General features: G+C 44.4%; 1 protein-coding gene across 13 annotated transcripts in view; it reads right to left on the reverse strand.

The window, feature by feature from the left end:
* The window catches only part of LOC112219316 (dynamin-1-like), a 94,978-nt gene extending 79,196 nt beyond the window's left edge, over nucleotides 1-15,782 (reverse strand). For 5 of the 13 annotated variants that reach the window (XM_042302335.1, XM_042302332.1, XM_042302338.1 and 2 more), the window contains exon 1: nucleotides 15,308-15,780. In XM_042302335.1, coding sequence (XP_042158269.1) covers nucleotides 15,308-15,468 — 161 coding nt within the window. In that variant the 5' untranslated portion in view covers nucleotides 15,469-15,780. Of the gene's footprint in view, nucleotides 1-15,307 lie in introns of all 13 variants that reach the window. The other 8 variants (XM_042302336.1, XM_042302333.1, XM_042302330.1 and 5 more) reach the window with 4 other exon arrangements.
* Nucleotides 15,783-15,824: the final 42 nt, after the last annotated feature.

Genomic DNA, 15,824 nt, shown 5'->3' on the forward strand with positions numbered 1-15,824 from the left:
TCTGAGAGTAGCCCACCTGTGTGAGGCCTGAGCATGCAGGGCCTGATAGGCACTGGGCCAGTAGAGAGAGAGAGAGAGAGAGAGATGGAGAGATGGAGAGAAAGCACAGTAATGTGGAGGATGAGAGAGAAACAGAAGGCATATGCTCGAGGAGAAGATGACAGAGAGGGAGAGAATGATTAAGAGGGTGAGAAAGAGAGAGAGAGCAAAGAAAAGAAGGCACAGCGAGAGACGAGAGAGAGAGAGAGAGCTCTGCTGTAGCTCCAGCACAGCTGAGGAGCACTCTTTTCCTCAGCTCCATTGTCAGATGGGAATGAATGTAGCCAGTGCCGTGCCAGTCAGCCCCTGGTGTTTGTCAGCTCTGCCTGCTCTAAGGGAGAAATCACTGGAGAATTCACACTATAATTGTAGGGCTTTGTTCAACAAGGGCAAACGAATGGTCTTACTGTTTCCACACACAAGCTAAAGCCAATAGCCTGAGAGCCCACCCTTTTCATGTGACAGCGGTGCTTCAGCAAGCAGAGAACAGCACTTTACACTCTGCTAGGTGTTCACCAATATCATAGACAAAGAGTGTGTGAAAAATGTTAGGAATGACACATCTTCGGACGGATATTACACACAAAATGATTGATTCGCCATTCCTTCTCCATGTCATGGAGTGGTAGGAGAGATTTCACATTTCTTCATTTGGGTTTTCTGTCCTCTAGGACAAAGTCCATGTTAGCTCTTTAAAAGGTTCAAAGGCTCTCAGAAGACATTCTTCACACATTAGCAGACTCCCTCTGAAGCTCTTCTCAACGTGGTTTATCAGCACAGTTTCATCTTCCTTAAAATAATTAGCAGCTCAATTAGCGGCTCTGGCTCAGAAAAATAAGGAGAGAAAGAGCTTGCATGAGATAGAGAGAAAGAGAGAGAGAGAAAGATAGAGTGAGTGATAGAGAGAAAAAGAGAGATATATGAGTGTCTCTTCATCTGCCTCCAGCTATCTGTGAAACTGGGAACATGCAGATAGTATGGTACACAATGTGGTCATGAAGTGGCTGAGTGTGTGTGTGTGTGTGTGTGTGTGTCTACATGCCTGTGTGTCTGTGTGTCTGTGTGTCTCAGAACATTGTATCTGTGTTTTCTTCTGGATGGTTTAGAGGACACTGTATTACGTAACAGCAGTAGTTCCTCTGGTGGTGCTGTTTCCATGTATACTGCTACATTACCAGCTGACCTCACACTAGTCTAATCCACTTACACATTTGGACCAACAACAGCGGTCTAGTAGGGACATGCACTCAGATAGAATCTCATGGTGTCCTGTAAACTGTGAGTGTGTAGGCTGCTACTGACTGTTCACACACACCTAACCTATGTCATTACAATCATTTAAGGATATTATCTATTTCATATCGCTACCTGAACAGAGAGAAACAGATAAAGCATTGGCAGCATTGTCTAGTCAACAACAGTTCCATTTCCTACTGTGTAAAATCAATTTCCTGTCTGCTGTCTCTCTCCTGTTGGGGTGTGAGCCTGGCTCTCTCTGCACCTTCCTCTCCTCTAGTAACACCTTGTATGGGACAGATGGCCCAAACTGCAGGTCTCCTCTCCCCCTTCTCTACTCCGCCTTCCCCAAAAACGCCAACATATGGACTAGCCAGATAGGCGGAGCCAGTACGAAACAACCAGACCCTGTCACACATACCACACCACTAGCCTGGTTGCCAGTCTCTTTAGCTAACATTCCACTCTTTGTACTCCATGTCATGTGCCAAAGCACAAAGAAAAGCTAAACAGACTGGCAACCAGGCTACCACACCACTACATCTCCCTCTCTATCCCAAACACCATTCATCACTGCAATGGCTGGAGGGATGACTCAAGGCAAGGCAAGGCATGGTGCCTGGGGTATCCACCACGCACATCATACTGTACATGCTAAATACTTGCACAAGTGAGCAAGGACGGATGGATGCATGTACATATAGTACCCATGCACACAACATCATGTCGCAATGCTGAAAATAATTCACCACATGAAGAGCCTGTCATGTGACTGCAGGGGAAAACCCAGTCAAGGAGCGAGTGAACAACGCGCACGACTCATTCCATCGTCCCATCCCCCACCCAACCCCAGCCTGCATCTCTCCTCTCCTCTCCTCTCCTCTCCTCTCCTCTCCTCTCCTCTCCTCTCCTCTCCTCTCCTCTCCTCTCCTCCTCCTCTCCTCTCCTCTCCTCTCCTCTCCTCTCCTCTCCACTCCTCTACTCTCCCCAGTCACCTGTGGGCAGCAGTGATGATGGACAGTCCACCCATCCAACTGGGAGACCCATCCCCTCCCCCCTGCCCCTTCCCACCCCCTCCTCCCTTTCCCCTGCTGAGAGAGTGCCTGTCACATACGCCCACTCACGTGGCAACAAACCAGGAGGACACAAGCTCTCCAGACTGAGCAACAACACAGGCTAAGGAGAGGAAAGAGAGTGAGAGAGACAAGCAGAGGAGATAGAGGGAGGGGGTAGTGAGAGAGAAATGAGAGACAAGCAGAGGAGATAGAGGGAGGGGGTAGAGAGAGAGAAATGAGAGACAAGCAGAGGAGATAGAGGGAGGGGGTAGTGAATGAGAGACAAGCAGAGGAGATAGAGGGAGGGGGTAGTGAGAGAGAAATGAGAGACAAGCAGAGGAGATAGAGGGAGGGGGTAGTGAGAGAGAAATGAGAGACAAGCAGAGGAGATAGAGGGAGGGGGTAGAGAGAGAGAAAATGAGAGACAAGCAGAGGAGATAGAGGGAGGGGGTAGTGAGAGAGAAATGAGAGACAAGCAGAGGAGATAGAGGGAGGGGGTAGTGAGAGAGAAATGAGAGACAAGCAGAGGAGATAGAGGGAGAGGGTAGAGAGAGAGAAATTAGAGACAAGCAGGGGAGATAGAGGGAGGGGGTAGAGAGAGAGAAATGAGAGACAAGCAGGGGAGATAGAGGGAAGGGGTAGAGGGAGGGAAATGAGAGACAAGCAGGGGAGATAGAGGGAGGGGGTAGAGAGAGAGAAATGAGAGACAAGCAGGGGAGATCGAGGGAGGGGTTAGAGAGAGAGAAATGAGAGACAGGTAGAGGAGATAGAAGGAGGGGGTAGAGAGAGATAAATGAGAGACAGATAAGGGAGATAGAAGGAGGGGGTAGAGAGAGAGAAATGAGAGACAGGCAGGAGACGGAGAGAGGGAGGGAGAGATGCAGATGGAGAGCGAAACAGACAGAGGCACATGACAAGACAGTGAAACAAAGAGAGAGAAATAAACAAGGAGAGACACAGAGGGAGTAACAGAGTGAGAGCCAAAGAAATTGAGATAGCAGAATGTCACATAGCTACAGCACTTCACCTTGTCTACCCAGCCTTGTTTGGGCACACCTTACAGTGCAATCACTCTCTGCCATACACTCTCAATTCTCACACACTCGTACACACAAACACACACACGGTCAACAAACCTGTCCAGCACTGGCAACGTGCCATGCAGCTGCAGCAGAGCATCATTGACTTACACACATTGACTGTACACACACACACACACACATTCCAAAGCATGCATGCACATGTGAACATATGATGTCTTGCTTAGCGGAAACCCTGAGAGGACAATGTTATTCTCTGACTTTCAGCTTCTTAGCCAGAGGCTTTGAGAGGAATAGCAAAAGAGCAATGGTGCACTTTATTCCAATAACCGTCAGACCATTTCCACTCCATTGGTTTCCCTCTCATTGATTGACATAGCAACTTCATAACAACATAACATGTATGGAAACTGACCTAGTGTAAACACATATTCAGAGCACATGGTACTGGTGGGACTTGATCTTTAATGCTCCAACATACTGAGCCAACTGGGTGAAACACATTAGAATGACCTGGTCTGTGGACCTCGTGCCATTAATGACACTGTATTAGGTATGGTCTAATAATTGCAATCCTCAGTTTTAAATTTACAACAGACTATAAAATGTCATCTAATCCTGATCCATTGTGTGCAGCAATTGCGGTCACGCTATGATGAATAAGATAACTAGGAAAAGCAATTGCATCTCCCAGGCAACAGCCTTAGTGGCTGAGATTGGTTGTTTTTGTCGACTTGTACACCTCCAGAGTACAGTCATTGTAGTGATGAAACGGTTCATTCTTGGCCGATGGTGGGCGCCCAGACTAAAGCAGGAGCAGGAGCCAATGAGAGGGCATGTTGGTGAGCTGCAGTGTAGACTCGCAGAATAGAGTTCATCTCTTTGAGCAGTGTCAGTCAGGGCAGCTCATGCAGCTCCTCTCGCTCTCTTTCCTCACACTCTTGCCCTCACCTCAATCCCTAGTTTCTATCCCCCCATCCTTTTTTTGCTAATCTCACCAGAATTATTTCACAATCAACAAAAAATGATACAACTGCTTCTATCAGCTATCCTAAAAACAATATTGTACACAAGGCATAGCCAACTGTAGAACGAGGCCCACCCTTCATCAACTGTAGAACTAGGCCCACCCTTCATCAACTGTAAAACTAGGTCCACCCTTCATCAACTGTAAAACTAGGCCCACCCTTCATCAACTGTAAAACTAGGTCCACCCTTCATCAACTGTAAAACTAGGCCCACCCTTCATCAACTGTAAAACTAGGTCCACCCTTCATCAACTGTAAACTAGGTCCACCCTTCATCAACTGTAAAACTAGGTCCACCCTTCATCAACTGTAGAACTAGGTCCACCCTTCATCAACTGTAAAACTAGGTCCACCCTTCATCAACTGTAAACTAGGCCCACCCTTCATCAACTGTAAAACTAGGCCCACCCTTCATCAACTGTAGAACTAGGCCCACCCTTTATCAACTGTAAAACTAGGTCCACCCTTCATCAACTGTAAAACTAGGCCCACCCTTCATCAACTGTAAACTAGGTCCACCCTTCATCAACTGTAAAACTAGGTCCACCCTTCATCAACTGTAAAACTAGGTCCACCCTTCATCAACTGTAAACTAGGCCCACCCTTCATCAACTGTAAACTAGGCCCACCCTTCATCAACTGTAAAACTAGGCCCACCCTTCATCAACTGTAGAACTAGGCCCACCCTTCATCAACTGTAAAACTAGGCCCACACTTCATCAACTGTAAACTAGACCCACCCTTCATCAACTGTAAACTAGGCCCACCCTTTATCAACTGTAAACTAGGCCCACACTTCATCAACTGTAAACTAGACCCACCCTTCATCAACTGTAGAACTAGGCCCACCCTTCATCAACTGTAAAACTAGGCCCACCCTTCATCAACTGTTGAACTAGGCCCACCCTTCATCAACTGTAGAACTAGGCCCACCCTTCATCAACTGTAAAACTAGGCCCACCCTTCATCAACTGTAGAACTAGGCCCACCCTTCATCAACTGTAAAACTAGGCCCACCCTTCATCAACTGTAGAACTAGGCCCACCCTTCATCAACTGTAAAACTAGGCCCACCCTTCATCAACTGTAGAACTAGGCCCACCCTTCATCAACTGTAAAACTAGACCCACCCTTCATCAACTGTAGAACTAGGCCCACCCTTTATCAACTGTAAACTAGGCCCACACTTCATCAACTGTTGAACTAGACCCACCCTTCATCAACTGTAGAACTAGGCCCACCCTTCATCAACTGTAAAACTAGGCCCACCCTTCATCAACTGTAAAACTAGGTCCACCCTTCATCAACTGTAGAACTAGGCCCACACTTCATCAACTGTTGAACTAGACCCACCCTTCATCAACTGTAGAACTAGGCCCACCCTTCATCAACTGTAAAACTAGGCCCACCCTTCATCAACTTTTGAACTAGGCCCACCCTTCATCAACAATAATAGGCAGACATAAATGAGACGATAAAATAAGTGAAAATACAGTGATACATCTCTCAATGGGATAACATAAAACAATGCTGATACTCAATAAATCACCAAATTAGACTATACTTCCCAGCAGCACTAGCCAGCATGTAGCCCCTCATCTATGCGTGTCAGTCAATCAGTAAAGGGATATATTTTTACACTACAGTATCTCTCCACTCTCACAAACTACAATTAGCATTAGAAAAAGATAGCTAGGGCCCATACTCCAGCCCATGCTGTTCTTCTTTTGTTGGGATACAGATAATCCCTTGCATTTTGCATTCTTCATATTATTTCATATCATTCCGTCCTGCAATAGTCTATTGGATTGAAGATTAGTAGAGATTACTTTTTTTAGCCTCATCAGTAAATGAGAGGAATCCTATGCTGCAAAAGAGACTATCCTAGGTAAGTATTCTAGTCTGATGTGCTAAATGCTGCAAGCACCAGCACTCTAGTAAAGGTGGGTTCTTAAACAGGGTTCTCCAGAGAACAGTGCAACCTACTATGCAGTAAGCACTTCTTTGACCTAGAACAGCTGCATCAGTAGAAATTGGAGAAATCTGAGATCTGAGAAAAAGATATTCACATAACTTTCAATTAATAACTTATTTGACGATGAGGCACATATCTAGAGCAATATTATCTAAGTGACTATAATAGACAAAAGCTAGAGCTCACTTGCACATTCATGCTGATCTGAACTTACAGTACCTTTAAAGTCTTTGGAGTTTTGTTGCAGGGTCTTGAATCCCCCACGTGACAACTCGGGCCAGAGATCACTGTGATAGTCTGTCTACTGCAGTACTCCCTGATTGAGTTGCTATTGTGGGTCTACTGTTGTGTGTCATTCCTCTGAAGAGCTCTCCTAGGTCCTGAAAGCAGCCTCAGAGAAAAGGACAGGCTCTGTACACTAAACAGCCATCAACCAACCCCTGTTCATCTGATAGGGGCAGGTGAGATATGAGGGAAAAATTAAACTAATCATTGAGGTATCAACCGTCGGAGGAATTGCACCATAATGTTTATAACTGGTGTCTGTTCCCCAACTGTCCCTTAGGCACATTAGGTCCTCTCGGGGGCCACCGTGATAGGATAACAGTTTGTGTGACGTCTCCACTATGAGGTTCCTGGTGAATGATGATTCCTTTGTTTGTTTGTCTGGTGGCCACAACGCAGCCTGCCTCCTACATTCTCCATAATGAAGTTTTATGGATATTGTTGTCGGTTCACTATGTGAAACAACCACTGTTCTCCAGCCTTGCACCTCCTAATTATACTTGATTGATTCTGCCCAAACGCATCTCTTTGGAGTTTAGTTCTGACAGCAGCTTCCCCTGTATTAGAAGGTATTCACTTGATTTGAAGCCTGCCTTGATGCCATCAAACAGTAATATGTGAGTTTTATTTTGTTAGATTGAACATATGCACAGTTTGTCATCTTACAATCATCTCTGATTTCAGTAGTATTCTTTATACAATGCATTCAGAAAGTATTCAGACCTCTAGACCTTTCCCACATTTTGTTACGTTACAGCCTTATTCTAAAATGGATTAAATCATTTTTTTTCTCCTCATCAATCTACACATAATACCCCATAATTACAAAGCAAAAACAGGTTTTCAGAAATCTTTGCAAATTTTGTAAAAATAAAACACTGAAATGTCATATTTACATAGGTATTCAGACCCTTTACTCAGTACATTGCTGAAGCACTTTTGGCAGTGATTACAGCCTCGAGTATAAAGCTACAAGCTTGGCAAGCTTGGTTAATCCTATTCTTCTCTGCAGATGATCTCAAGCTTTGTCAGGTTGGATGGGGAGCGTCTCTCAAGAGATGTTCAATCAGGCTCAAGTCTGGGCTCTGGCTGGGAAACTCAAGGACATTCAGAGACTTGTCCAGAAGCCACTCCTGCGTTGTCTTGGCTGTGTGCTTGGGGTCGTTGTCCTGATGGAAGGTGAACCTTCGCCCCAGTCTGAGGTTCTGAGCACTCTGGAGCAGGTTTTCATATGGGATCTCTCTGTACTTTGATCCATTCATCTTTCCCTCGATCCTGACTAGTCTCCCAGTCTCTGCCGTTGAAAAACATCCCCACAGCATGGTGCTGCCACCACCATGCTTCACCGTAGGGATGGTGCCAGGTTTCCTTCAGACGTGATGCTTGGCATTCAGGCCAAAGAGTTCAATCTTGGTTTCATCAGACCAGAGAATCTTGTTTCCCATGGTCTGTCCTTTAGGTGCCCTTTGGCAAACTCAAAGCAGGCTGACATGTGCCTTTTATTGAGGAGTGGCTTCTGTCTGGCCACTACCATAAATGCCTGATTGGTGGAGTGCTGCAGAGATGGTTGTCCTTCTGGAAGGTTCTCCCATCTCCACAGAGGAACTCCGGAGCTCTGTCAGAGTGACCATTGGGTTCTTGGTCACCTCCCTGACCAAGGCCCTTCTCCCCCAATTGCTCAGTTTGGCCGGACGGCCAGATCTACGAAGAGTCCAAACTTCTTCCATTTAAGAATGATGGAGGTCACTGTGTTGTTGGGGACCTTCAATGCTGCAAAAATGTGTTGGTACCCTTCCCCAGATCTGTACCTCGACACAATCCTGTCTTGGAGCTCTAAGGACAATTCCTTCAACCTCATGGCTTGGCTTTTGCTCTGATATGCACTGTCAACTGTGGGACCTTATGTAGACAGGTGTGTGCCTTTCCAAATCATGTCTAATCAATTGAATTTACCACAGGTGGACTCCAATCAAGTTGCAGAAACATCTCAAGGATGATCAATAGAAACAGGATGCACCTGAGCTCAATTTCGAGTCTCATAGCAAAGGGTCTGAATAGCTATATGAAGGTATTTTTGTTTTTTATTTTTAATAAAAACCTGTTTTCAGGTTATGGGGTATTGTGTGTAGATTGATGAGTAAAACATTTTTTTTTAAATCTATTTTAGAATGAGGCTGTAACGTAACACATTGTGAAAAAAATGTAGGGCTCTGAAAACTTTCCAAATGCACCTTATACCTAGAGTATTACCACCAATGGATATAGGAATCCAGTTATAGTGGTGGTGGTGGTACTCCTCTATAAACTGGTCTGTGATCTGATTTATCCAGATGTCCTGGTCCTAATTATCAAGACTAGAAAAGGAAACCTTGCCCTGGATCAGAGATTTAACTGAGACTTCTACCGAAGTATGGCCACATGTCCCCCAGCTGTTTGACTTCTGTGTCAGAGTCTGGGAGCTAGTGCAGGGCCCTGCTCTGTGATGATGGTGGTTCTGTGCTAATTAAACACATATCAGGAGATGGAGAGGGAGAGAGCAAGAGAAAGGAGGAAGTGCGCATTGATTTACGGACACCTGTCATCTTCTCCCCTAAAATCAGCCAATAGCTGTAAAAAAACAAGGCCCGGCATGCCAATCAGAGACCAGAAGGACATGATTGACGGATATGGGGTCCGGCAGCTTCCAGGAAATACACTGGGAGGCCATTTTGTGTATGACATAAACTGTATTGCATTATGGTGTGTCACATCTCTACTGCGATGCTGTTCCCTTACGGCAGCACAGGGGTCTGGGGCTAAGGACAGGACAAGGACAAATATCCAAGTCCTAATAGTGCCATTTGCCTTTCATATAAGTGACTGTCTGTTATGTGTACTTGTAATTCACAGAGCATCTCACCAAACCAAAGGCTGTCACACCCACCAGAAATATCAATGCTGGGAGGCTGTGCTCGGGGGATAATGATGAGTTCTACAGTCATTATGAGTTAACTCATAACCACACCTGCTATGTGCTATTATTACAAAGATATTGTTTATTTTTCTCTTGTATTGATTTGTGAGAAATGTATACTGAATATTCCATTATGGTGTACAGAGAATTGAACTAGTGCTATGACTGTTTGATGAATAGTCATTTTACATCTCCTGCAAGTCAGCATATCAAGGACAAACATTGAGAAATGACAAAATCTAAATGGGAAATGGGAAAATGTGCCTCTACAGGATATCTGAATGCAAGATGAAACTCATAATTGATCAGCAAAAAGCTATGATTGTTGTCATGGCTGTATAATGTCAGTGTTAGAAGCAGTCATCACTATTTCCATCCTATATCATGTAATTATTGTGACAGCATTATGTACCTCTCATGACAGAGATGTTACTTCCATGATACCCTGTGGCCTGAATCTCTCTCTCTCTCACTCCTCTAATCGTTCAGTGTTTCAACAGATCCCTGTAATGCCAATGATGACACCACGGGGTCAGGGGAGTGAATGGACTGACACAACATTGTCTGATGTTCTCCAAGTTATCAGGAAACCCCAGTGCCAACAGAAGGGTACTCTGTATGTCCACACATCCAGACAGACAGAGACTGTCTCTGTCTGCATCTACAAATTGAGCCCCATCCCTGCTACACGCTGATAATTTCTATTAAAAATCCAAAGGCCAACAGATTACAGCAAGGCCCCAGTAGAGAGAGCATTAAATGATTGTTTCAGTGAGAGTAGGATTGACAGTGAGAGAGTGTGTCAAAAATATAATCAAATCAAATGTAATGGTCACATACACATGGTTAGCAGATGTTATTGTGAGTGTAGCGAAATGCTTGTGCTTCTAGTTCCGACAGTGCAGCAATATCTAACATGTAATCTAACAATTCCACAACTACCTAATACACACATCTAAGTAAAGGAATAAGAATATATACATATAAATATATGGATGAGCAATGACAGAGCAGCATAGGCAAGACGCAATAGATGGTATAAAATTGTATAAAATACAGCATATATATATGAGAAATGCAAGATATGTAAAGATTATTAAAACAGCATTATTAAAGTGACTAGTGATCCATTTATTAAAGTGTCAAATTATTTCAAGTCTGTATGTAGGCAGCAGCCTCTCTGTGTTAGTGATGGCTGTTTAACAGACTGATGGCCTTGAGATAGAAGCTGTTTTTCAGTCTTTCGGTCCCAGTTTTGATGCACCTGTACTGACCTCACCTTCTGGATGGTAACGGGGTGAACAGGGAGTGGCTCGGGTGGTTGTTGTCCTTCATGATCTTTTTGGCCTTCTTGTGACATCGGGTGCTGTTGGTGTCCTGGAGGGCAGGTGGTTTGCCCCCAGTGATGCGTTGTGCAGACCGCACCACCCTCTGGAGATCCTTGTGGTTGTGGGCGGTACAGTTGCTGTATCAGGCAATGATTCAGCCCGACAGGATACTCTCAATTGTGCATCTGTAAACGTTTGTGAGGGATTTAGGTGACGAGACAAATTTCTTCAACCTTCTGAGGTTGAAGAGGCACTGTCGTGCCTTCTTCACCACACTGTCTGTGTGGGTAGACCATTTCAGTTTGTCCGTGATGTGTACACCAAGGAACTTTCCACCTCCTCCACTGCTGTCCCGTCGATAAGGATGGGGGGTGCTCCCTCTGCTGTTTCCTGAAGTCCACGATTATCTCCTTTATTTTGTTGACGTTGAGTGAGAGGTTGTTTTGTTGACACCACACTCCGAGTGCCTTCACCTCCTCCCTGTAGGCTGTCTCGTCATTGTTGGTAAGCAAGCCTACTACTGTTGTGTCATCTGCAAACTTGATGATTGATTTGGAGGCATGCATGACCATGCAGTCATGGGTGATTAGGGAGTACAGGAGGGGGCTGAGCATGCACCCTTGTGGGGCCCCAGTGTTGAGGATCAGCGAAGTAGAGGTGTTGTTTCCTACCTTCACCACCTGGGGGTGGCCTGTCAGGAAGTCCAGGACACAATTTCACAGGTCGGGGTTGAGGCCCAGGGCCTCTAGCTTAATGATGAGCTTGAGGGTACTATGGTGTTGAATACTGAGCTATAGTCAATGACCAGCATTCTTACATAGGCATACCTCTTGTCCAGATGTTATAGGGCAGTGTGCAGTGTTATGGCAATTGCATCATCTGTGGACCTATTGGGGCGGTAAGCAAATTGAAGTGGGTCTATTGTGACAGGTAAGGTGGAGGTGATATGATCCTTGACTAGTCTCTCAAAGCACTTCATTATGACAGAAGTGAGTGCTACGGGGCGATAGTCATTTAGTTCAGTTACCTTTGCCTTCTTGGGTACAGGAACAATAGTGGCCATTTTGAAGCATGTGGGGACAGCAGACTAGGATCGGGAGAGATTGAATATGTCCGTAAACACACCAGCCAGCTGGTCTGCGCATGCTCTGAGGACGCGGCTAGGGATGCCGGCAGCCTTGCGAGAGTTAACATGTTTAAATGTCTTACTCACGTTGGCCACGGAGAAGGAGAGCCCACAGTCCTTGGTAGCGGGCCACCTCGTGGCACTGTACAGTATTATCCTCAAAGCGGGGAAAGAATGTGTTTAGTTTGTCTGGAAGCAAGACGTCAGTGTCCGCGACGTGGCTGGTTTTCATTTTGTAGTCCGTGATTGTCTGTCGACCTTGCCACATATGTCTTGTGTCTGAGCCGTTGAATTGTGACTCCACTTTGTCTCTATACTCTATACATTTCGGTTGTTGGTTTGCCTTGCGGAGGGAATAACTACATAATAGAAAACAGCAGGGAGGGGGTGTGGCAGTAGCCTGTGATCAAGAAGACCCAGATGACATCAGTGCAGCTGGTCAGGAAGAGCAGACTGACATTACATTATCCCCTACTCCTACTTAATGCCAACAATTTCAGCTACAAATGTCAGGGTTTGCCAGAGAAATTTAACTCCAACATTAGTCGCAAAATGTCTCATGTCACTATGCTGACCATGAAAACTAGTCTACACTACACTAGTCTGTCAAAAAGATATTTAGCTTAGTTAGCTTTCTGCTCACCAGCTTGAACGAAAACGCAATGATTGTTTTCCTCCAGGCTGCAACCATATCTCTTCAGCAGGATGGTGCTAGTGTTATTGGTTCCCAAAAAATGTTTTCCAGAGGAGACTTTGAGTACGTCTGATAAAGTAAGCTAAGCCTGTTAGCTAGACGTCAAAGGCTTGCGACCTGAGGTGTAGTTTTATTTTTTACATGTTAGCACATCGTTAGCTTTTGACTTGTTTTGATTACATAAATGCTTCAAAATTCACAAAAAGGGATGTTAGCTGATGGAGATTATCTCACAGAACAAAGCATATAAGATCTCCTAAGCCTGTGTTTACCACAGACCTTATTTTCGGCATTTAAAAAAACACATTAATTTCGCCATAGGCATTGGTCAATGAGCCATGGCGGCGCCTCCGTTGGCACCTACAAAAAGATGCCATTACTATTGCTGTCTGTAATGATCATAGTTAACGTGACTATCTATAGCCTTATTATTGAAGGAAGTGAGTAAGAATATTTAAGATAATGATTAGATGGTCATAGTGTTTTGCCCATAATTCCCACTATACTGATAACTGGTGCAAAGGGACCCTAAACAGGGCTGTTAACAGTGGAGTGGACCTCAATCACTAGAACATCTAAGATGCTGACAAGACCATTTCTCGGTTATTACTCCGACTGACCTATATTTCACATTGCACTGTGTTAACAAACAATGAAATTCTATTAATGTACTGTTTATCTGTAATGGGTATCAAGCAATCAAAGGCAGGTGCCAAGCAACAATCAACATCACTGAATGAAATTAGCTTTGCACCATGTGGCAAAGTTTGCGTTCACATCCCATATTGGTGGTGGATGCAGATTCAATTGCACAGAAATGAATTTCATTCTTCATGTATTGCAGTGTGCAAGGATATGTTTAAAGGGATACTGCGAGATTCTGGCAATTAAGCCATTTTTCTACTTACCCAGAGTCCGAGGAACTCATGGATACCATTTTATGTCTCTGCGACTGCATGTAGAAGTTAAAGGTAATTTTGCGAGCCAATTCTAACTACCGTTAGCGCAATGACTGGATGTCTATAAGTACGCTAGCGTATGCTAATTTCCTTTGTGCTGCACGCAGAGACAGAAAAATGGTTTCCAGAATCTCACAGTATCCCTTTAATAATGTATCTCCAAATGAGTTAATTTACATTTGGTTGTGATATGACCTGGAATGACCAAGGAAATGGCTACGGGACGTGATGCCCCAATCCATATAATAAGTCTCAGGGTAGTTGCTGTATTATGTCCCTGCCTTGGTAGGAGATAATAATCCTGCAGCAACATGAAATATATTATGCGGATTATAATTCATGGGGATTTTTTGTAGGTTTTGACACATTTTAATCTAGTCTGACATTTTAAAGTGGAAATTACAAACTTTAGAAGCCTTTTTAAACCTTGAATACACTACAGGTTTGCATTTCCTATGTGCAGGAAAATTCTCAGCAACAAAATAGTGATCAAATTAAGATCCTTCATCTGTATCATTGCCTGGTGCTGAGCGGGTGCAGCAGCCTAGCTAAGCACTAACAGATGGATGGGGAGCTGAAGACGAAGGGCTCAGAGCGACTCTCTCTCCCCTCTCTATGTATTTTCGCAAGGTCATACTGCAGAGTATAGCGGGGTTGTGTCCCTGGAGATATGCGGTTTATCCATCATCAACTCCGTGAGAGGGTCTATGACAGGGACTATGACATAATTAACTGGCCACAAAAAAACATGTTATGTAGTCTATTCATATCTCACACCAGGTGTGTATCAGATACACATAATATCTATATTTTGTGGGCTGAGTGTTTGGCTAATGAATGACAAAATTGAAACCCTGTCTGAAAAACAACCACACATGAAGCTTTCTTGTTGGAATTGTGTGTTTACAAGGCCCTACATATGGGGCCTTGGCCTCCAATGTGCTATGAGCCCTGAGGACAAGGTGGAAAAACTGAGAATGGAGGGAAATGCGCACCCCATTCGACCCCCTTTAAACCGGTACATTTATGATGTCTGTAAGAACTGGTAATCTCCAATATACAATAGGCTATTTGTAATATCAAAGGAAATGCAAAATAGTGAGGGATTATTTTATATGTAATGTAGATTTGCACTATGACAAACATTGAAAATAGTACCATATAGGAACTAAAGAATTTGCCAAGAAATATTGCAATTAATATTGTTTATAAATATATACAATGATTTTATAATAGGGAGCACCAACAAGAAAATCAAAACGTCCATTTTGGTTTGGTACTCTACCAGTACATACTGCAGCAATTAGCCTGTGGACTACAGGGAAGGTTTTATGTAACCAAATAATATGTTTAGATTCCCTCATGGCTACTCTCGAAGAGGGACTGGTGATTCTAAGACAATAATTGCAGCAAATCATCTTTATTTAAGACATTCTATATCATGTTAAAGTTATCCAATGGATCTCATGGCTGGAGCTAAGCCAATGGAACGGGAGGATGGGGATGGGTAGGTGTGCAAGAACCATTGCAGCCTAGGAGACTTTGATAACGGAGAGATGCATTTGCGTCCAAAAACACAAAACCACTTACTTCCCAACGAAGTTCTCCAACACCGAGCTTTTCCCTGCACTCTGCCCGCCAACCACAGCAATTTGAGGCAGGTCCAACTGAGAATTTTGACCGATGGCCGAAAAGGCATCTTGCATTTTATTCACCAGAGGAATAAGGTCTTCCATCCCCCGGTTCCCCATGATTGCAAGGGAATATGTCGCTCCTTTACAGATTATAATTAAATGAGGGAAAACGTTTCTCTCGGTCCTTGGCCCTTATCACCCTTCCGTGAAAGGTGTTTCAACGTTTGGAATACGCCTTCTATTTTAATTTTGCTTGCACCCTCATTGATTACGATTCCCCGGTGTTCCCTCTACACAGAACGCTTCTCCTCTCCCCACTCTCTTCTACAGCTATGTTCAGCTCTCTACCACGCAGCACCGAGGGATGATCTCTTCTCAGAATACGCTGACATCCCTGCACCGACGCGCATGCACCACGGAGATCTAGCGCAACAGAATTGCACCCCTAGGCTTCGTGTGCTCTCTGTTGTACT

Source organism: Oncorhynchus tshawytscha, linkage group LG20 (assembly GCF_018296145.1).
Source record: "Oncorhynchus tshawytscha isolate Ot180627B linkage group LG20, Otsh_v2.0, whole genome shotgun sequence".
Lineage (NCBI taxonomy): Eukaryota > Metazoa > Chordata > Actinopteri > Salmoniformes > Salmonidae > Oncorhynchus > Oncorhynchus tshawytscha.